This window comes from Bombus affinis, chromosome 10, assembly GCF_024516045.1.
Source record: "Bombus affinis isolate iyBomAffi1 chromosome 10, iyBomAffi1.2, whole genome shotgun sequence".
NCBI lineage: Eukaryota > Metazoa > Arthropoda > Insecta > Hymenoptera > Apidae > Bombus > Bombus affinis.
Window position 1 is genome coordinate 7,276,870 of NC_066353.1, and position 23,107 is coordinate 7,299,976.

Sequence of the window (23,107 nt, forward strand, 5' to 3'; positions counted from 1 at the left end):
GAATGGATAGATTATAGTGATACCAGCGCCATCCTTCGACGTCATTTTCTACATTGCGAGTGTATGCGTTTTAAAAGAGTTTCGTACGATTTCGCTAATTTCGTTGCGATTGCATTTCGACGATACCAACACCGCTACAGAAAAAACATCGTTCGCTATATATTAACGACATTTTTTATATAATGCGACACGATTCTTTATTATACGCATACCGCGCTCTACTTCCTTCAACTTCCTTTTCTGTATAGGATATAATCTATACTTTATGATAGAATCATAGATCATTCTATGGATGTAATAGTCACAATATGCCCGAAATGTCGTCAGAACCAGAATTATCGAAACTAGCATTTGTTAAAGTTACTTGATATGATTTTTGGAGAAAACAGATTTTTATATCATATTCACGGCTAGGTCGTTAATACGTTAATACGGTATGTAGGTGGCTACTTATTGTTGGTTGTGTTTGCACGATACAACAGGGATACAAAATTTGGAAATTGTAGGTTATGTTCACGACATATGAACGTAGGTTACGTTCGATGTAGTTGCACGTTTGTATATTTGTTTCGCGCTGTCGAGTAATTTTATACGAAGTGGAAAGAGTAAGTGCTTATAATTAACGGCATGGATACTACGGAAGATTGCAGTGGCAAATGCCAAGCATTAGAAAATGAGAATCAACAAGTTAACCAATTAATACCTGGATATGAGAATTTTCACGATTATGTTCAGGTATAATTACATTTGTCGAACTGTTTAATTTGAAAGATTTGTCTCTTCTTTTGAACGCAATTCAAAGAATTATGTATTAAATGATCGTTATATTCTAGGAAGCATTCGATGCCATAAAACTTGGAATTAAATGTGCTAATAATTTACCAACTGGATCAAATTTCAATTATTACTCGTGTTTTCCCAGTTTCCTCAAAGTCAAGGATGAAAATACAAAATTGTTAACGGACGTTATGCAGCATTTATTGGGGTTAGCTGGCGTAAAGGGCAATATATCGAATCTTGATATCGAAGAGAAGTTTGATCTTCTGTTAGAAACGAACGACATGCTTTTGGACCGAGCCGTAAGTTTTTCAAACGATATTCTTTCTATGTTTTTCTATGCTTAAATTTTAACTTTTCACGAATCCAAAACGTGCTGTGTATCGCAGAATGCCTTAATGGACAAAGAATGTGGCATCACTAAGAATACCGAAGTAGAATTGCTGGTGTCAAGCACAAAGGGCCAACCAGATGGAATTAACGGTTCATGGAACAAACAAGCTTATCGATCGCAAGCCACGGAGAATATTCATTCTGTTAGTTTATTAGCCGGTAAAAATATTCAAAGGCCGCAACTAATGTTCAAAGACAAAATTGACAATAGCTCTAAACCCTGGTGTCCTAGAATTAAAGACAAACCCAATTCTTTGAAACCTTTGGCTATTTATTTGGAAGAAGGTGAAAATGGTGAAATCTTTAGTCATCCTTATGAATACGAGCTGGATATGTTTGTCCCTCCTAATGATCAGTTGAAAAAATCGGTACCAAGAAAGTATAAACCCCTGGAAGAAACGCTATTGGTAATGATCAAAGATCCGTCGGATATTAAGTTATTGATAGAAGATCTAAAAAGGTATAAAGAAATTGCTATAGATTTGGAACATCATTCGTATAGAAGCTTTCAAGGAATCACCTGTTTGATGCAGATCTCAACAGGAGATACAGATTACCTGATTGATACTCTGTCGTTACGATCTGAATTACACGAGCTAAACGAAATTTTTACCAAGTCTACGATACTAAAAGTTTTTCACGGAGCAGATTTGGACATTCAGTGGCTTCAGAGAGACTTATCTCTGTACGTAGTAAATATGTTTGATACGCATCAAGCGGCAAAACAACTTAACCTGCCGTACTTAAGTTTAGCATATTTACTAAAACATTACTGTAACGTAGATCCTGATAAACATTTTCAAATGGCAGATTGGCGCATAAGGCCTTTACCAGAGAAACTTATAAAATACGCCAGGGAGGATACGCATTATTTACTGTACATAAAGGATTTATTAAGGAATGCTTTAATAGACGTTGCTAATGGACAAATCAATATTTTGAAAGCTGTATACGACAGAAGTACAGAGATTTGTAAAAACACTTATATAAAACCAGTTTGGACGGAGGAAAGTTGCATGATTATGTATAGAAAGAGTCAGAAAATGTTTAATAATAAACAGCTTTATGCTCTGAAAGAATTGCATAAATGGAGAGATCAAACTGCCAGAGGGGAAGATGATAGTATTGGTTACGTATTGCCAAATCATATGTTATTGAACATAGCTGAAACATTACCTCGTGAAATGCAAGGAATTTTGGCATGCTGCGACTCTATTCCTCCTTTGGTTAGACAGAATTTATTAAAACTACATAAAATAATATTGAAGGCTAGGGAACAGCCACTTATTAAGCCAGTCATTGAAGACGATATCAGGCAAAGATTGACGCAAAGAAATCCTGACAACAATTTAAAAACGTGGATGTATTCACCTCATGATATTCCCAGTGATATGGAAGCACGAGCTGACTTACCATGCTTGTTAGATGAAAACAACATAATAGAAGAGCAAATTTCGAATATTGCGATGAAGCATGCAGTGACTGTGTTTGACAGCCCAACTCCGTCTGAGGTAATGTATGGATAATAAAATTAATTATCTTGTAGAAAAATTAAGAAAAATCGACAGTTGTAGTTTTCGTGGTTGGTTGCTTGTTTACAGGATGAGGAAGCAGAAACGGACGAACAGGAAAGTAATAGAAAAAAGAGGTTTCTCTTCGTAAGTCCGTTTGAACGATACAAACGGGTTATACCTATGATAGCGGAACAAGAAGCACAGGAAAGAGAAAGGCTAAGACAAGAAGAAGAAAATCGTTTGAATGAACTAAAAAGTAAAGAAGATGAAATAGCAGAGAGTAAAAACAGAATTTACGAACACTTTAAACGTGTTTCTCAAATGGCGACAGAAGGAAGTGTGTCAGTTTTACCAAAAAAACCATCTCAAACTCCGCTGAGTCAAATGTCGGGTCGTAAAAGAAAACGAGATTCAAATATTAACAAACAAGATGAAGTACACGACAAAAAAATTAAAGATGATTTATCAAACCCAACTCCAATGTTAGAAACCAAAACTGCTCAATATGCGAAACAAGAATCGGATGAAATTGAACTTTTAAGCGAAGAGCAAAATGTACCAGAAAGTATTACAAAAAGTCGGAAACCAGCATCGAGTAATGAAACTATTAATCCGTTACGGTAGGTATATTCAAAAATTTGTTATTTTATTTTTGGTCGTATTACTCAGTTCTATGTTTTAAGCTAAGCATCTTGAAATTTTAATATCATAACGTTTATGAATGCTTAAAATATATAAAATTTCGTAAGGTAAGAATTATTGATAAATTGAACGTGTCCATAGCGCAAGAAAAAAAGGAGAAAAGGATTGTATAATTAAGGAATTGAAAAAGAAAGGTATGATGCCATCAAAAACATTCGACTATAAAGTCGTAGATTTTAGTACTTTTCAAGGAGGTAGTACAAACGTATCCAACCAAGTAAACTTTGAACAAACAATGGTAAGGAAATGTATATCGTTCATTTTGTGCATTTATATTCAAATATTAACGTTTTATTTCGTTATTTTTCCAGAAGAGGAAAAGAGAAAAGACACGAAAAAGGAAGAAGCAAAAATTGAATATATAAATTGCAATATTTTTTAGAACGTATTATCTTCTCATTCTCGACGCTAATGAAAATAGCAAATAATGCAACGCTGCGTGATTCATTGGATCATGTACAAATGATATGTAATAAATGGTGGTGTTTATAGATTTACACATCTAAATAATAATTTAAGAAGGCACGAATTAAATACTTCTTTTAATAGGGATACATTTAAAATTTAATATTTTTTTGTTTTTAACGAAATTATAAAAATTATCTTGTGTCATTTTCACATTAATATTCCTCCTTCGTATTAATACTTTCAATGTAATGAGAATATTATAAACTTGAGAATTTTTTTAAATCTTTATTATTTTAATGTATCGAAGATATATTAGTAAAAAAAGAAGCTTCATTAAATTAACAGTGGAAATAAAAATAAGAAAAATTAGCTTATTATTTTAAAAAAATATTAACGGAATATTTTTCTTCGATTGAAATATAACGTCTATAATGTCGAAAAGACGTAAGGATGTTTTCACAATTATGTATTTTGAAGTGTTAGTTTACTTGAAATTAGCAATGTAAGCTACGTTATCGTTAGGTCATGACTTCAATTTTTTTGGTTGTACATAGACGTATATACGTGGATATATAGACATGTTCCATTACGATCAGAAATTCAGTAATGAAAATGATGTGGATTGCATTACTGTTCATCAGATTGCCTGCGATTTCTGCCATGCAGGATCACATTTTGGAAGAAAATGTAAAAATAGATACAAGTGGAGATCGTATTGATAACAATTCATCGAGTTTTCGTAATAGCAATTTGACGGCTTTCATCTATACACTCTCGAATTCCTCGAGTTTTATTGACTATCGAAAAAATTCCCAATCAGATCAAGTGGATTGTTTTGGTTTAGGAAAAAGAGTAGCTGCGATTTTAGAATGGTTTTTTATGAGTAATTCGAGTGGAAATGCTTTGGATGTTCAATTTTTCCTTTCTTCGAGAAAACAACCACGACGCGTTCAGGTACTTATCGGTAAACAATTTGGCTTGGAGTGGACAGATTTTCAAATCGAACGAAGAACGATCGTGATAGTCCACGGATTCTTATCGCATGGTCAACAATCGTGGATCAATGAAATGGAAAAAGCATTTCTTCAATGGGTAGATTACAATTTTTCTTTTTTTCTTTCTTTTCCATACACGTTGAAGTACATTTTAAAAGACGAACGGAATTTTTTTTGCCTTAGAAAGTAATGGATGTTGTAATAGATGTTAGCAACGTTAACTTTCTAATCTTTTATCGTCGGTAATTCAAACAATAATTTTGTTTATTCTCTAATATGTTTTAGAACGACGTTAATGTTGTAATTGTAGATTGGAGTGCCGGAGGCAATACTTGGAATTACTACAAAGCGGCAGTTAACACAAAAGTAATAGGATATCAAATTGCAAGGTCTGCTTTACGTACCTATTTGTATAGGTGTTAACCGTACAAGCTCATGGAGCTTATTGTCTTGTAAAGATTTCTAGAACATGTAGAGAATGCAACAACAAGTACACAAGGTAATTCCGACAACAGTAATTGGGGACCATTGCATTTAGTAGGCCATAGTCTTGGAGCACATATTTGCGGGTTTGCTGCGAAAGAACTGAAAAAAAGGCGAAGTAGGTGGGAAGTCCAGAGAATAACAGGATTGGATCCTGCACAACCTTGTTTCAAGAATGTACATTCTACGATGAAACTTCACAAATCCGATGCACCATTCGTCGATATTATCCATACTAATGGGAAATTACTTTCGGAGATTGGATTAGGTTTACCGGAACCGATAGGTTTGATATTTGTACATACATTGTGTATACACCGTGTTTTATGCTACTGCGAGAATGAACGAACGGACGAACAATTTGTATTAGGTCATGTTGATTTCTATCCTAACGGTGGCAGAAGCCAGCCTGGCTGCTTAAAAATCGATTCTTCGTATTTTGAATATTTACCAATTCCTCTTCGAGGTAGGTATTCGCTAAATACGTTTAAAGGAGTTTCTTATTATCAGTTTAAAAAAGGCTTATTACTATAAGCTTTTTTCCTCAGATAAAATATCAAATTGATTTTAGCAATTAACAAATCTATATGCAGCCATGGACGCTCGTACGTTTACTTAACGGAGTCTTTGATATCCGAGGTTAAGCATAATTGCACTTTTTGGGCACATCATTGGGATCTATCGTATCGAAACCTGATACAACTAGCAACAGAACCGTGCGATAAAACTGTTTGTGCCGAAATGGGCATAAACGCGATAAATTATCCTCAACGAGGAACATTCTTTGTCGCAACTTCCAACATTCCACCCTTTTGCGGTAAGATAGATCTATTATATGTATAATAAAATTAGATATGGTAGCTATGTACAGATACCACATACTTACTCCGCAATAAAATATACAAATATAAACGTGTCATATGTCGGTTATAGTGATAAACATTTTAATGTTGTAGTTAACGGTACTCGTATAATCAATGAAGTAATAGTACAATTGGAGAGGGATTACGCAGACGAACTTTGTGATTAAGATGTATAAGTGAGTTAAGAAAAATGTATTATTAGCTGATAAATAAACGAACTTTAATTAAAATTTCAGTTACATAAAACACTTAAGTTATTAAATGCAGCTAAGTACTATTTACAATGGAATTTCGAAAATTAAACAAATTATATACATGTCACGCTATTTAATTTCATGCGTGAATGCTGCGTGAATAAACAGTCTTTGATTTTTTAAGGAAGAAACAACATTTACTTTCTATGAAAATGACTTGAATCATGTTTATGCTTATGTTAATATTACAACTTAATTATAAATTACGATGCACAAGTTATACAAACAAAAAGGTATTACTTCGTTGTACAAACTCCTTTCCTTTTCCTGATTACGATTTATTACATTGTAACGAAAGTATTAACTTTATCCTCGACTGATCTTGTCCGTCCCGTATAGTTTCTATATGTATGTATATGCTATCATTGGCACTTTATTGACGCAAACAAATATGCATTTAGTAACTTGTCGTTTGAAATTGGTATCGAACGCGTACAAAACACGTTTGACAAATATTTTCGTGGACTATCTGTAGTAGATAGTGCGTTTCGGTGCGTCGTATTTCGTATTGTTCAGTAATTACTATCGCGAGCAATGCGACTCGATATCAAAGATAAAAAATGCTTCTTTGTACAGTGAAATTTGACTTTTTCTAGGAGAGTCACTTTTAATTTCAATCATACTTTGGTAGTTCGTTCATATGTATAATTAATAACTTCTGTTGTTATTTATTTTTTACAGTATAACTGCATCTACATATTTTTCATGTATCGTTATATCTATTCGCAGCTGCTCTCCCTTTCTTTCCTTCGGAATCGGAAGGAAAAACACTGTTTAATTCCTGAATGTCAGGAGGCGAAGCAAAGCGTAAGTTGTTCAATTAATAACTTGAACGTAAGTGGCTGGAAATATTCCAGTTCGTCCTCTACACTCTCCTATCCACCAACCGTCTGGTTGTTTTTGATGTACCGTTATCAAGTCCCCAGGACTTAAGCTAAGCTCGTCGTTTAAATTTGCCGAGTATTGATAGATTGCTCTACATTGCTCCGTTGCGTCGGACTTGCCACTCGTTTCGTTGGCATCGACGTCTTGATTATTATTGTCCTCGGAATGACTACTGAATTCATCGAAATCACTAAAGTCATCCTCGTCCGGTGGATTCTCCGAGTTTCCATCGCCAGCTGTTCGATCGGCCCAATGACGACTCTCGGTATCGTGATCCTTTACGAGATGAACATCCATTTCGTCTTCATCCTCCTGAATCTCAAACGATTCGTTCTTTGCCCAAGAAGGAATCTGCGTGGAAGAATGTGCGTGCACTTTTCTCGTTCTTTCATTCAAGCGATAAGAATCACGGAAGCTTACCTTAAGGACACTTTGCTGCAAACCCTGTTTATCCCTTGAAACTAAAATATGTTCGGCCAACGGATGTTTGTCTCGTTTACTGCCTTCTACTTCGGCCAATGTTCCTCCAACTTTATACCTCGCTGCCTCCAAATACAATAACATAGAACGCATCTGAAAGAAGGTAAGAGTTCAACGGTTTTCGAAGATGGTACACGACATAGCGAATGATAAAAGAAAGAGCATAAGAGTAATCGTACATGGTGTAGTTTTTCCGTTACGTTTTGCGTGCTCTCATCCGCCGCGAATGCCGGTGTTGCAATGAAAGCTCGGTGAAGAGTTTCCAAACCTTCCCTGCCGCGCCTCTCGCGCTCCAAGTCCTGTCTGATCAGATGAAGGACTCTTACCAGCGCTTGTTTCCGACGTTCTCTGTTCATCGCTAGAGTAACGTGTTCGGCATAAAAGTCTGGGAGCAATTGTTCGGCGTTACACCCGTCGTTGCTCTCTACTCTGCGTATAAGATTCTTCAAGATTTCGATGTCTTGGGACACGTTACAGTTACGTATAGGAGCTGCCAAACGGTCTGCACTCTATAAGGAAAAGATGACGGACGATAACGATGACTTTGCACTCGTAGATTCCTACGTACCTGTTGCAGACGGGGAGCTAGGGCTTGCAGATGGGCTAAATAAACGTTCGCGAGATCTTTAAGAGCGCTCAATCGTTCCTCTTCGAGAAGTTCCATTTGTTTGGCTCCTTTCCTCATGGTGCTTTCGTACTCGAGCCTAGCTCTCTCGGCTCTCACGCTCACCGTGTAAAACTCCGTGTCCGCCCTACGAGACGAGTCCTCGGCCTTTCTCCTCCTCGCTTCGAGCTTACTGACCTCCTTCTCCGTCATATGATGGGTCGACGATTTGTTATTGCTCTGCTGACTCTGACTGATCGATTGCAGCCTCGCGAGGTCTTGCAACCTCTCGTTTTCCCGTGCACAAGCGAAACTTTGCTTTTTACTTTTTATCGCAATGTTACGCCACTCGTGAAGAGACTTCCCGGCCTTATCCACGGAATTCTCGATAGATTTCCTCGAACGTCCTTGAGCCTCTGCTACTCCTACCTGCGGATACGCAAACGCCTCCTTAACGCCTATCATCGCTTGCTTCAACGATCATCCGACAAACGTTTAACGGTTCACGCCCGTGTCTGTCGCGTTTTCAGTGGCGCAACGAGAGGAGAAAAGAATCGAAACGAAATAACACATCAGTCGTGTCTCTGTTCGCCGAATGTGTGTACGCGTGCGTTTTCTCTACGTATGAAAAATTCGACGCAAAGGAAGAACCTCGTTTAATTGCTGCGAATGACAATCCACCAACGGCGATAACGACTATCGATAATGCACGATGATATTTCAAGGAATGGTTCGAAGGGACGAAGAAAAAGGAATTTTTACGAAATTCGACGCACTCTGATCGGTTTGGCGAGTTGTTCGCTAAGCGTGATTCCCCAGATCCTATGAGCTTCTGCGGCAGCCTCCATCTCCTCGCCGACGCATCTCCACGCTTCGTTCACACCTCCGCTCCCGTTGCCACCTGCGTTTCAAAAGCCATCGATTGTATTTAAAACTGGTACTTACTACCTCGACTTTCTTTACTTTATATCACGTTGCTAAATCAATCGTTAAATGTTCAAACGGCGAAGAGAGTACCTTGATCCTTTGCGCACGCCTTAGTCAGTTTGTTGCTCAGTTTGCTGAGTCCTTTGGCATAAGTCGCTTCTAGTTCCGCTCTGAAATAAGAGAAGACAAGAAACAAAACGTTTACGATTCAAGGCGAATATACACGTATCGCATATATATATATATAATAAATAGGAAATGTATTACGAATGCGGAGATACACGCGTGCTGCGTGTTGAGAAGAAACGATTCGATTAACAAAGAAGGAACTCACCTTTCGTGTAGGATCGATGCCAATTCCTTGCAGAAATCTCCGCCCTGTTTCACGTACCTTCGAACATCTTCGAATCCACCTTGTCCACCCTGCAACCAGAAACCGATATTAATTTTTCTCTTTTTTTCTTACTTTCGAAACTAAAAGCTCGCAACCAGAGCTCGTTCTACGCTTGAACGATCGTGGAGAAGGATAAGGAGCACGTAGAATATAGCGGTAACCACGCGTCACAGCTCACGAGATGCAACGTTTCTAATGTCTTGCGAGCGAGTTATAACGATTTCTTTTCGCGGCGAATTCTCGTCGACTCTGGCTTACGGATTAGCGGAAGAAACAACAATTACCATCCGTTACACGAAAGTAGGTATAAATTTATAAGCGCCGAGTTTTATTTTTACGGTCCATAAGCGAAGCAAAAGGATAAATAAGGTTGAAGAGATATTTAGAATGTTAAATGCGAGTATTATGAACAAGAGACGACAAGACAGAAAACATAGAGAAACAACGGAATTAATTAAAAGTAGAAAGTATACGTATACCTATCTCTAAGAGTTTATTGCTCGCTAATCGAATGCTGGTACTCGAACGGTTCTTCGAGTCTTTAACGCGTCCCTGCCTTGAGGTAGTTCGTAAAATTACAAACTTTAGGAGAAAAACGAGAAGCACGAGACACGTGGTGGACGTTAGGAACGAAGCAAGCATGGCCAAAGTTCTTGGTACATAAACCGGTCACGTAGGTGAGAAATTTGTCGTTCTTATTTCTGGTCAGGCACAACTAGATTTACCTGTGCATTACGTATCGTCTTATATCTGAGATATTTTCCTCGACTAACGACCAGAACGAGGAAAGGGTGTATCGGAAATGTCATTTACCGGTAGTTTCTGACGTTACGCCCGACTCAACCTTTCGAGTAACTTTCTGACTGGACGACTTTCCAAGCCACTGAATGGTAAAAATTCATTTTTCTATATTCTCGACTTGTACACTCTCTACCGAATTCAACCAAGTTGAATTCTGTTCAGCGTTTTTATTCGGGTTAAATCTTATCACCGAACAAGGTCGCACGCGCAAGTTCTACGGCCGAATTCGTACGGATAGCTTTCCTCGTGAAACTCGATTAAATGAAATTTATTTATTTTAGAACAGCATAGAACGTAGGAAACGAAACAAAACTCTTCGGCCGATGAAAAGCAAAATTGGATTGTTGGCGAGAAAACATACGTTACGCGTTGATTACGCATTGGTTACGCAACGTTAAATGTTAGCCTAAATGCAGACGAGCGACTTTTGCTCGCGCGATATCGTTGCGATCGTGTGTCTTTCTTTGTTTTCTCGATTAAAAGCAACAAAGACAGACATATCATCGCAGAATCTCAGCCGCATCGAACCTTAGTGCGTCTGAGGGCTCGCAATAACGAATCAACGCATCGCGTCATCGGTTAGAGCGCATTAGAAGGTGATGCATTGGATGAAAATGATCGTGAAATCACGTCCGTGCTACTGTATTTAGATGCATAGCAGGCCGGTTAAACCTATTGTTAACAATTTTCTAAAGAAACATAGTCTCCGCGTCTATTGTTTGAACGGTGATAATTGAATCTGTTATTCCATTCCGTAGGATTATTCGTCTTAAATGGTAGGAAACGCAAAAATTTGCGGTGAATTTTGTCGAGCCGGTACTCGCATGACAAAGGCATGTTCCAGATGTGAAAGACGAGGGACAAATATAGACAAAGTGGCGTTCATGGATTTTAAAAACCGGAACAAATGCGCTTCAGGAATCCAAGCGTCTTGGTGGCTCTGCGTAACACGCGCATCAGAGTGCTCGATAAATACAAATACGACGAACGTACGTTGAGAGAGAAAGATCGACATAGAGTAAGTTATAATTAAAGAATGAAATATTAGAGAACGCTAGAATCCTATCCTCGAGTGATCGTGATTTAACACGAAAGGAAGATCTTTTAGAAATCTTGATATCAACCGTGAACGCGTTAATCGCGACGATTAATTTGATCTATTGTGCTTCAAGATGAGATACGTGGCTACTTCCGCGTGTCGATTAACCTTCTACGCTAGCGTGTTCACGGCTGTGAGAGAAAGATTAATTATGCATTGCACGAAGAGAGATCGACTTTCTTACGATCCATCTACTTAGACAACGAGCAATGTTATACGTATACGAAGAAAAGTAAAATCGTCGGATGGATATGCACGTTCCTATGAATTTATTTGCAAACAGTAAAGAACAAATTTACGAGAGTTGGAGTAAGTATTTCTGAGCAAAAGGTTAATTGATACGTCCGATTGGATATTACACGCAGTGTAACTGATCGTGAAAGAAATGGTCTGACACGTGCAACAGGTGGGACACGATTGTCTAGAACTTGTTACAGGTGTTCGTCCGACTGGATACCTTTTCCAAGTACAAACAGATAGGCGCGAGTCTTCCGATAAGACGCGAGAAAAATTATCTTCTAATCGAAATCGTTGAAACGACGAAATACATAATCGAGGTAGAAACGGTGCTTCTTTGCCGGAAGATGGTCGATCGTCCGGAGGAAGCGGCACGGCCGCGACGCGGTGGTTGCTTTCGACGAACGAAAACAGAGGTGAAATATCGAGAGATCGCGATCGATGTGTACGGTTCCTTTCCCTTTTACCTTCGAGATTTTCTCGGCTTAGGTTCACGTGACGCGGTGAAATCGCGGAGGTCGCAGTTACTATCGCCGTACCGAGCTATTAACGCGCACCTCTCACGAACCTCGTACACAGTTTCTCGCAGCTGCCTCTGCTTTCTTTCGTACGCTCAATTTTCCACGGGTAGCGGCAATTTCTACTCGTTTATCTAGTATCTTTAACGCGCAAACGATTCCTTCGTAGATGATAGAGAAAACAAACGGCAATGACACAGCCTGAATTCGAGGCTTCTCCGTGCGGATTAACGATGAGAACGACGTCCTTGTATGCCACGCACGAATACTTTCGCTTAAAGTATTTGTATTTATATTTGTATTCGCAGTTAGGAAGCTACGGAATCGAGACGAGGCGACTCCAGCTTTCTCGAGAACAGCGTTTGATGGGTAAATTAAGGTTGCTTTGAGCGGAAAGTTGGATAGGTCGCGCAAGCGCTGAAATAGTTTTCGGAACGAGAATAAGCTGCCGGTACGTGTCTATCTTTAGCTTATATAATGCATGGAAAAAAAGAAGAAGAAAAATAAGGAAAAAGAACGGGAGCTGCGATCAAAGTACAACGAGTGGCATTTTTTTTAATTGCTACGATGCCGCATCATCGTATAAACATACCGTATAGGCGCGTGCTATGTAATACCTATAGACGTATAGACGTACCTAAGTATCAGCGAGCATGCAGAAAAGAACAAAGTCGGTTATTCCCTCCGCCCAACTTTCTCACACTTTCTTCGCTTTGATCGTTTCTTTGGTACGCTGTTTAGACTCGTCGTTCGCGTCTACGTTAGCGCGCGGTGCGATCGTCGGAGAATAAAAGATTTTCACGTATCGGAAGCGAAGGAAAGATCTCGTTCGATGGCAGATTTTTCTCGGCTGGAGAGCGATCGCCTTGACCGAACGTGAGCCCATCGAGATCCGTGAGAAAGGAATTTTGTCGCTTCGGTCGAACGTAATCGCGTTACGCGGTGGGTGGAACGAAATAGAAGAATGTACCTCTTCGGTCTCGTGAACGGAGACCGAGTGTAGAAGATGAGTGGAGGCCATTAACCCTCTGATTGACCCCAGCATTCTCCTCTTAATTAAGCCGGCTTTTCGAGCATGATCCCTGCTGTCGATCTCGCCAGCGGTCGCTGCATCGTGCGTCTCGTCGATTTCCGTATCGGAGCAGAGCTTGTCCATGCTGAAGGAAACCGGAACGATACTCGGTTCGCTCTTCTCGTTTAACACGTTGTCCGAGGTGGCGATCATCTTTCCCAAGCCAGTGGTTTTCGTTGGTGCTCGGTGGAGAGCGACGTTCGTTTTCGACGATACGATCACGGTTTCGGGAGAAGAAGACGAGCTTTTTAAGCGCTCTTGCGAAACGGAGGACAAACCGAATTCCTCGACCCTAGTGATCGATCCCAATTCCAGAGTTTTCGCCTTGGTCAGATCGTAGGACGCGCTGTTACCATTCGGAATGGTCACGGTACACGATTCTTCGGAAAGAGCACCGACGGCTTGCAATCTCGCGTGTTTGTTCACCACCTCGTTGATTCGAGACGTTTCGTCTCTTAGCCAGTTTCGCATTTTCTCCCATGCCTTCCCCAGCCGATGTTTCTGCAATTTCAGGACATTTGTTCTCGGTCGCGAAAAGAGACGAGGTAACCGAGTATTCGACACCGGTGACCAGACCTAGCGATAAATCTTTCCTAGCTTCTCTCGAGTTTCGCGAATCGAACGTTTGGAAAGTGGAAGATCGATCGGACGATTCGAAGCTTCGGTTCTAGGTTTATCGCCAAGTCCGATCGTACCGTGTTCCAGCGACGCGCTTAATACCTTTGGATAACGTTCCTCTCGGCGGGCCACCGCGTTCGAGAGAGAGTCGTTCGAGCACTCGACGTCCGAATAAGAGAAGCCCGTCGCTGGCACAGAAGCATCGTATCCGTCGCTTTGCGCGTTCGATCCGTCGCAATGCCTTTTTCTTCGATTCGCTGGATCGCACGGATCCGTTTTTCCTTCCGAATTCGCGACGTTGATCGCGATCGTTGGATCGCTCGCTTTCTCCGCGGACGTGACCTCTTGGCGCGATTCTTTCGAATCCTGCGAATCGGTTACGTTTCGATGGTCGATTTCGTTTCGAATCTCGGCCGATTCCCCGTGGAATTTCGCTGGACTCGTCCCGCGAATCTCCTCATCGTCCTTAGCGACTTCTGACTCGCGTTCACTTTCTACCGCTTTCTCGCTTTCGATTTCGTCGTGGACGTACGAATTCCTAGGAAAGTCGTACAGTTCGTCTCGCGTCGACGTATCTTCGTCGTTCTTGTTCGTGGTCACGGTCGCGGTCGTCCACTTCGTAGTCGTTTCTCCTGTAACCGTAGCTCGTTCGACGACAGCCGTTCGAGGTTTGTCGTTCGAATGTAGGAAACTGAAGCTGATCTTCGGCACTCCGTCATCGTCGGTTTTTACCGACGTGACCGCGGTCAATTCCACCGTGTTTCTGTGTCGGTTCTCTCCCTCTTTCTCGTCCCCGCGTTTCTCCGGCCCTTTGTTATCCCGAGTATCGGTTGTCGACTCTTCGTTCGTAGTCGCGACGCACGTTCTTTTCTCGATCGGCTCGACGCGGTCCAACTTGGACGCATCTGGCAATTCTTGGCAACAATGTATTATTACGGGCGCGGGAATATCGTACCACACTGTCGTCGAATTTCCATTTACGCCGTTACCGTTGTCGTTGCCATTACCGTTCAACGATGTTAACTTTCTGACTGACTTTAAAGTAGCCCATGCGTGTCTCGCTTCTTCCATTTTTCTCTCGCGCCATCCACCATCCGAACGAATTGCCAACGTACGCTTTTACCAATCGTCCAATTCCTTTTCCAGCGGATCGTACAGTTTGACGGTATCCACGATTCTTCGCATACCGTAAAATCATAACGAAGTCGAGCAACGCAACGTTTTAATTTTAACCATCTCTACGCAGATACTAGCACCAGTCTTGAATCGATATTTGGCTGCCTTGCGTCGATCGCCGCTTACGAATGTCTACAAGTACGCCTTTGGTTTCGTTTATTCGTGCAATTTCGTTTTGCTAACAGGTATGCACACAGTCTAACGATCACCGTTCGACGTGTACGCGAACGAGTTCCGAAACGACGCTTCGTGAGAAAAATCTCTCGTCGATCGATATATATCGTGATCGTTTTATCGCGATAGACTTTCAACGACGTCACCGTACGAGTTCGAAACGCCTTGCCGATTAGCAAATACAGGTACCTCGTTCGATCTCATTTTTCGACGAGGTTCGCTCGAGCTCGGTCTACAATACCGAACAGAATGCTAAATTCGGTTTATCGTAAGTATCGTGCTGGCCATCTGTCGGTCGAAAGCCTGTCGATCGACGAACAAATTCGACATAGTTTGGCGCTCGTTCGAGTTTAAACGCGTACACGAGTCGTTCCGTTTCGAGCGCGTTTCGGAAACGTGCTGCTGCGGCCGCTCCTTTCTGTCGATTTCGCGTTACGTAAACGATTCATCGGTACTTCTCGCTCAACTTTGTCTCGTAATTCTTCGATAATCGTTCTTCCAACCGCTGCTCTTCCTCGGATCGACCTTCACCGATCGACCAATCTGTACGACTTCTCTTGGACGGTAGGAACGGCGCGATGTCGCCTCGTACAACCAACCACACACCTGATATCGCGCGTATCTTTGCGCGCAGCTTCCAATGGCATCGTTTACTAAATTTCCTCTTTCCGTATATTCAGTTCCTTCCAGGTATTCGTTTCGCGTTCAACGTCTTTCAATGTTACCGATGCACGTACAATTTCATTGCCATCGTGATTCCACGACGACGTAGCAAGGTAAGAGACCCGCGATATCAAAAAGGGGATATTCGTCGAAGGATCGACCGACCGACCGTGTCTCGCGGTTCGCGAGAGGATCGCGCGAATCGGCTGTCCAAGCGCAAACTCTCGGAACGTACGACGTGCGACGCGTCAACTACAGGTGAGGTGCGGCGCGACGCTCCGCATTTATACTCACGTCGAATAGCAAATGAAAAGCCGCGATCGATTCAAGGTTAATTATTCGTTTGCGAGGAAGACGATCGTGTTGCGCAGCATTCGCCAAACAGAAACTTGCTGTCGTGATCGTGATGTTCGCGCGACGACGTCTCAGTCGTGACTGAATTCACGCTGGAAGCCGTATTATACAACAGCGTCAAACAATTATATCCATATTACGTTGCGTACGCGCGTATTACACAACGGTGCAAACAGTGCACCGCACCGTACCGTACCGTATCGTAGCTCTACAAAAATAAGTCACGACCGTTTCGCGTGAAAATTTAATCTCGCGAACGGTACCATCGTGACGATGCGTTATGTACGCGTATCTTGGTGATGAAAAGCCAGTGTTTACCCAGTACCATTTCGAACAGTCTTTAACCCACAAAATGACGATTCACAGATCGGTACGAGTTATCGTCGATCGGAGAAAAACAGCGGCAAATCGAGCGGTGTGTAGCACAAACGAGCAATACCTCGTCCGTGTTTGCGGTGGCTTGTTCAAACAAGCGAATCGTTATTTTTCCGTTTGACGCGTCCGCCGCCATTTCATCGAACGCGAAATCTTGGAATCACGATTTTCGAACGATCGACGCTTGCACGTTTCGCGCAGCGTACACGTTGGAAAGGTAAGACGATAACGCGACTTAATCGTTAACTGTCAATACGAAAAAATTGCATATTTCCTGCAAGAGGAATGTCGCGATATCGGCTAACGCGAGCACTCGTAACGACAACTGGTACTACGATGACGAGACGAGAGAGGAAAACTGACGAGAAGAGAAGAGAGCAGAGCAGGACGGAAGAGACGAAGCGCGGTGCGTCGCGGACACGATTGCACTAACGGCCGTTGTCGGAAACGCAATACGCAATACGCGTCGCAGCAGAACGTAATGCTCCGAAACGAACGCGAGCAAAAGTGGTAGAGGTTGTTTAAGCGAGTAATGCGAGTTTCTAGGCGGGAGGTTATTCTTTTTCCTCGTGACTTATATTTAGCTTGTTTCCGCGCGACACTCGCGCGTTACCGAAACATGGTGTGCACGTGCGGCCGACTCGCTCAACGACAACTGTCGCCGCTCGCCGACTATGTTTCTGCCGTATCGCGAAAGGATGATCCTACCTTTTCGCTATAAGATGCGATCGTTAACGCCGGTCCACCGAAGAATCTTCTATAAAACGCCACTTCGTTCCTCATCGCATACAACTGCTTCGACGATGCTACTGTCTCCCGTAACGATAGTTCTAACCGGTTCTTAAATTCTACTTTCCAGATCTTTAACCTGCCTTTTTCGCGTCTTACCTTGTACGGTTTTTTATCTTTTGCCTTTTCAAAAGAAACGCGTATTCTCGAAGCTTATTGATTTTCAATACGCGTTTGTTTCTCGTGTTCAGATAGTTGTACGCGTGGCATGTGACGCTACGAGTAAAGTCTAACGAGCGGAAACCGATACTTGCCACAATGATTTCCTAGACATCCTAACCGATGTTCCCTAACCGATGGAATACGCATCGTCGACGTATTATGGCAACGTTCGGTAATTAAAGTAAACCCCGAGAACCTACGTACATCGAAGGGAAACCTTGCCGTGAAACTTGCTCGTCTCGTATTTCAAAAAAAAAAAAAACAAAAGATGGAAAGGAAATATGGTGCAATTTTTGAGAGAAGGGAGAAAAATCGATTTTACTTGGAGAAGAATACGAATCGAGGATCGATCGAAACGATGCTCTTGGTCCCTTACTGGTTGAAAAAGAGTGAAACAGAGGTAGATAGTTTGTCATCCGGTTGTCATCGACGGCCTGTTACTTCGTTGACCCACTTGCCGTTATAGAAAATATACGTTATATATTATAGCAGTTGATCGATGATGGATCGTTCTCCCGAAATCTCTGACTTGCTAACATTATTTTTAAGGTATCGTCGTCTACCAATGATACTCGTATCTTTTTCCGAACTTTATTATCGTTATCGTAGCTTTAGCGACCACGAAACATTTTATCGCGTATCTACGAAGATATTCGTTCCATTAATTTCAAGTTAAAACGAAAGAATCTACGTGTGTCGATAGTTTGGGAAAATCGTTGAACGTTTCGTCGTTAGTTTTCATTCTGTTTTCAACGACGGTGTCGGACGATTGACAAGTAGAGGGCCCGTGGTATAGATATGTAAAGGGAACAGCTAGATAAGCATGATAAAAGTGACCCTAAATCAAACTTAATTTGCGATACGTCGATCGAAAGAGTTTCCTAGGAAATTGGAAGAAAAGATGATCCGAAGAATGGCTTACTAAACATGACAGGGAACTTTTATCGTAAAAATATAAACGTCGTCGTTATAATAACTTCGATAAACAATCGACATTTTAAAACTCTGTTAATTTTTTTAAATAGATTTTTCGCTCGGAAGATCTGAAAAGAATTCAACAATTTGAACAAAAGAAATCAATCGTAAACTGTAAATCGTATTTAGGTCGATAACCAACCTAATAATAGGGGTGAGATAGATAATAGAGCTGATAATAGAGCTAAAACTTGGTTGAAACGATTTTCCTAGGAAATTCTCTCGATCGACGGTATCGCAAATTTAATTCGTTTTAGGAACCCTTTCGTCGTGCTCGTTCGCGGCTATGCCGTTTATCGAAAAAGCCTTGCTCCGAGAGAAAGGAAGAACTCGAAAGGAAAAGGAAGGATTAACGTCACTGATCACGCGATTACGATGTAAATTCGAACACGTGTTTCGTATCCGGCAGATTCACCAAAAAATACGACTTACAAAAGCTGGTCGACCGTGCGAATCGACGACTACTTACGGCGAGATCGCGAAGGATCTTTGGATGAACACAGTTCGAAAACCACTGATATTTCGAAAACATTTTACCATTGATATTTATATAATTTATATAATTTCGGTATCGTTAAAAAGCATATCGCGCATCGCGAGCTAGTATCCGATACTAATGTTGCGTCACCTACGGCACTTGTTTCTTTTTCTTCCTCTTTTCTCTTCTGTCGATTCTTGATTTCGTTCCTTCCGGTCGAATTCGATCTATATATTCTATTCGACGCGCTTTAAGGAGTATCGGAAGAAACGCAAACGATAACTGAGACGCGAGAGTAGACCGGGGTTCCTGCGAAATCGTACTGATAATAATATAATGTACATTCATCGCGAAAGCATGTTTTTGCTTATCTGATGATCCATTGTGTTATCCAGGGTGACGTTTCTTTTTTTCTGCACGATATATCGTACTCTCGTTATTTAATTAGCGTTTGATTTGTTCGTTGCTTCCGTTTGTACGATGAATTCAGGCAAACAGCTATCGGTCAGTGATCGAACAATGATCGATCATAGATACTTCATAAACTTTGTAATTTATCGCTATGAATCAACGATAGAAACACCGTTGACGCGCTTTTATTTGAAATAACGATTGCGTAAAATGAAACGGCGACGTCGTTATCGTTGCAGTAGCTACGTTCGATTGGCCGATGAATGAAAACAGAGTCTGAATATCACGAGAAAAGTCAAATGCTTCATCCGATTTCTCATCTTTCGTCAAACTCGATTTTCAACGATATCGTCGCATCCTTCCGTCCAATCGGATACTATGTTACAGTTTGTCTATACAATAAGAAAGAAAAGGAGCCGAGCTGATGATGAAAAGTAACATTTCAGGAAAGTAATTCCTTCGAAAAGCATACGTAAGTGCTTGTACGTGAAGCACATAAATTTGATACGGGAAAGTTGTCCGATACGTGAGAATTTTACGAGAATCGATACGATATCATTTTTCTTCCGTCAATTTCGTTGATTTCGATCGACGATAATGCGGAAAAAAGCAAAGAGAAGTATTGGTTTCGTCTAATCGTAGGTTACAAACATTGAACGTATATCTGGTACAAGTTGCACGTAATATTTTCCTATAGGTGTGTCACGGAATACCGTGACTCTGAATTCCTCGGCAACGAGTCTTCGCTTGTTTCTCGCTTCGTTCGCGACTTTATAAAAATCTTGCCTTTTACTTTCGATCGTAACCGGGGATGATTTCCCAGCTACAGAAAACAAAATGGACAAAGTTTTATCGCAAAGAACAGGAAGAAAATACTCGATTCTCTATTTGACAAATAAAATCTCCAAAATACCGAGCTCCCACGAACGGTTATACGATTATATCGGTATAAGACGATACGAAAGAAACGAGACAAATCTATTCTATGAAAATCTATATAAATCGCGTAACTTTGAAATATAATTCGTATTGATACGCGTTCCGCGTAGGAATCGATACGAGTTCGCTGTACATATAGCGGTGTCTCGTAATGATATGGCGACGAGAATCAACCGGAAACGGCTCGTCAACCGGAACGAGGTTCTTTCACGAGCCACTCGAGTTGCGGACAACGTAACGACGTAAAAGCGCGCCTCGAATAAATTCAATTTTGAAATTATAAAAAATATGACCGTCGAAAACACGGAACAAATTCTTATGAAGATCCTCTTTACTCCAAATTGGTAGCGATAAAAATGCAGAACAGCTGGAGTTTATTAACACGGGGTATGCCGTCGTTTCGCGAAAACGTAAAAAGTAAAAAAAAAAAGAAAAAATAAAAGAACGAAAAAAAAAAAATAGAAAGAATGATAGACAAACGAGCCAAGAGAGGAATCCGTCGGATTTTCGCTCACTCTTGCACCGTTGCGTACATCGTAAGTAGGTACAAGATAGAATAGTTACGCGCCGCGTCGGGAATAGTGACCATTTCGTTGCATGAATCGTACGGTTGTCCGGCATAATAAGATGCATGTCTCTGACGTAAGACTTTCACCCCTGAGGGCCCTTCTGGCATCCGAATCATACACGCCGCCACCTACCTCTTTTGAAACTCAGTCAAATACGCTATGTCTATACTACTATGCACCGAAGAACCTACCGCTAGTCGACGAGTTCTATCCCTCCCTTCTCTTCGTCATTCTTTCCTTCTTTTACTCCTTCTTCCTCGTGCGAACACGCGTAAGTACCTGTTTCTTCTTTTTCATTCTCTGCAAATCTACCCTCTCTCTTGTATTCGATCGATAATTACGTAACGGAATATAAAAGTTTATAGCAACGATCTCCTGCCGATGTAATAACGTCGAAGCCAGCCAATGGGTCAGATTTACACGTCCATCTCGAAATATCGCTTTCTCTGTTCTTTGGAAGAACATTCGAAATTGACTCATATCCGTGATTATTCACCGTCGTATCTAACGCGTTATACGCGTACAACAGCTTAATCGTTGAAGGTAAAGCAAAGATTTACCTTTGGAGTAACCATAGATTTCAAAACAACGAATTCATCTCTAAATGGTTATCGTTTCTGCGATAAAACAAACAGAAATATTTTTCTTTCAATCATATCGGCAATCGTGATAAGGTTTATAGAATCAAGGATAAAATAACTGGAACGACTACGGTTTAACACCCACTTGCTAATTAAACTTCAATGTCACTCGTTAATCGAGTTTAATTCGTTCTCGCTAATTCGGCCACCGAAATATATATCGTTCTAATTAATTGGTTTATTCGCACGCGAAGCATCATTTTTTTTTTTTTTCGTTAAACATGTTGATTCGAAACAACGAGATTATTATTTATAGTTAACTACTACAAACTTCAAAATTCACGTTCCAATTTAATCGGTTTATTTTTATATAAGATAGCATTGACCCAACACTTGAATAATATCGCTAGTTCGGATAACTCGAGCATCTTTAATGTTGAACAAAGATCGACCTCGCTTTACACGTGAATATTCGTTCAAAGGTAGGAGATAGTAAAGGTAAAGAAACGAATTAACGAAACACTATTTTGCTATTTCATATCGTATTCGATAATCATATTCAATAAAATATCACGGTTCCACGATAACTACGGTCATGGATAATTATTACACGATGAAATAATAACGTGTCATCGTTATATAGTGATTTTACGCGAACCACCCGCGCACATTTATCTTCCTTTCTCTTCCTTCATGCATCTCCTTCCTTGCACAGCAGCAAATATCGCGAGTAATTAATTACTAATTTATTGTAGCAGGTATTGATACGGTATCGATGATAGATATTCACGTATAATACGAGGATTTGGAAAACGATCGATTTTTCTCAAGATTCGAGGCCCGTATCTAGCAAGCAGATTTCGAACAAATGCACGATTAGTAACGACAGCTTGAGATTATCGATTCGCTTGTGGTTCCTTGTTAAATATTTCAAATGTTCAAATATTGTAAATGTAAAGTTAACGTTGCACGACGATACAAGCAGCCGAGAAAGCGTATGAAGCGAGTAAACAATTTATGTGTACATAGAGAAATTTTTACGAAACTGGGTCGAACTTCCTATAATTAATGAAGTATAAAGGCATATAATTTGGAGACGCAAACTATCTGAAATATCATCTACAATCTACAAGATAGATATGATTACGTGCATACGTAGAAGACGAAGAAGATTGCCACTTACCGCGTACTTATCTTTGTAAAAAAGCGAACTGGTCGACATGGCGTTAATCCCGAAGCAACAAGTTGCATGAACCGCGAAAAGTCACGGTTTCATCGTCGATCTCCGTTATTTCTGTTGCAACTTCTCCAGGTATCCATTGAAAGTAATGCACACGCGCGCACGCGCGCGCGTCAATTAATCCTTTTTACAGATTAACAAAAAACGATATCGAAGCTGATCAGAACGATAATCAAAAGTAGCGAGTTGCCCGCAGA

General features: G+C 40.8%; 3 protein-coding genes across 8 annotated transcripts; 2 read left to right on the forward strand and 1 right to left on the reverse strand.

The window, feature by feature from the left end:
- Positions 1-276: 276 nt before the first annotated feature.
- On the forward strand, positions 277-3,877 carry LOC126921097 (exosome component 10). Its single transcript, XM_050732340.1, has 7 exons — positions 277-434; positions 507-735; positions 834-1,079; positions 1,167-2,681; positions 2,772-3,304; positions 3,468-3,624; positions 3,698-3,877. Exons 2-7 carry the CDS (start codon positions 628-630, stop codon positions 3,749-3,751), a joined length of 2,613 nt encoding a protein of 870 aa, XP_050588297.1. The 5' UTR covers positions 277-434; positions 507-627; the 3' UTR covers positions 3,752-3,877.
- Positions 3,878-4,033: 156 nt separating this feature from the next.
- Positions 4,034-6,365, forward strand: LOC126921107 (pancreatic triacylglycerol lipase-like). 2 transcript variants are annotated; one of them, XM_050732358.1, is made up of 6 exons: positions 4,034-4,886; positions 5,075-5,178; positions 5,248-5,558; positions 5,643-5,738; positions 5,844-6,089; positions 6,229-6,365. In XM_050732358.1, exons 1-6 carry the CDS (start codon positions 4,401-4,403, stop codon positions 6,300-6,302), a joined length of 1,317 nt encoding a protein of 438 aa, XP_050588315.1. In that variant the 5' UTR covers positions 4,034-4,400; the 3' UTR covers positions 6,303-6,365. The 2 variants fall into 2 exon arrangements, with proteins under 2 accessions (XP_050588315.1, XP_050588314.1); XM_050732357.1 differs by having other exon boundaries at positions 5,248-5,738.
- Positions 6,331-23,044, reverse strand: LOC126921096 (nostrin). 5 transcript variants are annotated; one of them, XM_050732335.1, is made up of 9 exons: positions 16,831-17,413; positions 13,305-13,907; positions 9,620-9,708; positions 9,376-9,455; positions 9,135-9,259; positions 8,323-8,787; positions 7,934-8,263; positions 7,695-7,847; positions 6,331-7,625 (listed from the first exon to the last, which is right to left on the reverse strand). In XM_050732335.1, exons 1-9 carry the CDS (start codon positions 16,900-16,902, stop codon positions 7,206-7,208), a joined length of 2,337 nt encoding a protein of 778 aa, XP_050588292.1. In that variant the 5' UTR covers positions 16,903-17,413; the 3' UTR covers positions 6,331-7,205. The 5 variants fall into 5 exon arrangements, with proteins under 5 accessions (XP_050588292.1, XP_050588291.1, XP_050588296.1 ...); XM_050732334.1 differs by lacking the exon at positions 16,831-17,413 and adding an exon at positions 14,127-15,611; XM_050732339.1 differs by lacking the exons at positions 13,305-13,907; positions 16,831-17,413 and adding an exon at positions 22,854-23,044.
- Between the last annotated feature and the right edge of the window lie 63 nt (positions 23,045-23,107).

What these genes read in the sequence shown, in the direction of transcription:
- LOC126921097 (XM_050732340.1), top strand. Translation starts at nt 628, where the DNA reads ATGGATACTACGGAAGATTGCAGTGGCAAATGCCAAGCATTAGAAAAT. An exon ending in ACATGCTTTTGGACCGAGCC is followed by an intron (nt 1,080 to 1,166) that starts GTAAGTTTTTCA and finishes TGTGTATCGCAG; the next exon opens with AATGCCTTAATGGACAAAGA. An exon ending in TAAACTTTGAACAAACAATG is followed by an intron (nt 3,625 to 3,697) that starts GTAAGGAAATGT and finishes TTATTTTTCCAG; the next exon opens with AAGAGGAAAAGAGAAAAGAC.
- LOC126921107 (XM_050732357.1), top strand. Translation starts at nt 4,401, where the DNA reads ATGAAAATGATGTGGATTGCATTACTGTTCATCAGATTGCCTGCGATT. An exon ending in AAAAAGCATTTCTTCAATGG is followed by an intron (nt 4,887 to 5,074) that starts GTAGATTACAAT and finishes AATATGTTTTAG; the next exon opens with AACGACGTTAATGTTGTAAT. An exon ending in CAACATTCCACCCTTTTGCG is followed by an intron (nt 6,090 to 6,228) that starts GTAAGATAGATC and finishes TTAATGTTGTAG; the next exon opens with TTAACGGTACTCGTATAATC.
- LOC126921096 (XM_050732334.1), bottom strand. Translation starts at nt 15,095, where the DNA reads ATGGAAGAAGCGAGACACGCATGGGCTACTTTAAAGTCAGTCAGAAAG. An exon ending in GAGAGGAACGTTATCCAAAG is followed by an intron (nt 13,908 to 14,126) that starts GTATTAAGCGCG and finishes CTGAAATTGCAG; the next exon opens with AAACATCGGCTGGGGAAGGC. An exon ending in CCGTTCACGAGACCGAAGAG is followed by an intron (nt 9,709 to 13,304) that starts GTACATTCTTCT and finishes TTCTGGTTGCAG; the next exon opens with GGTGGACAAGGTGGATTCGA.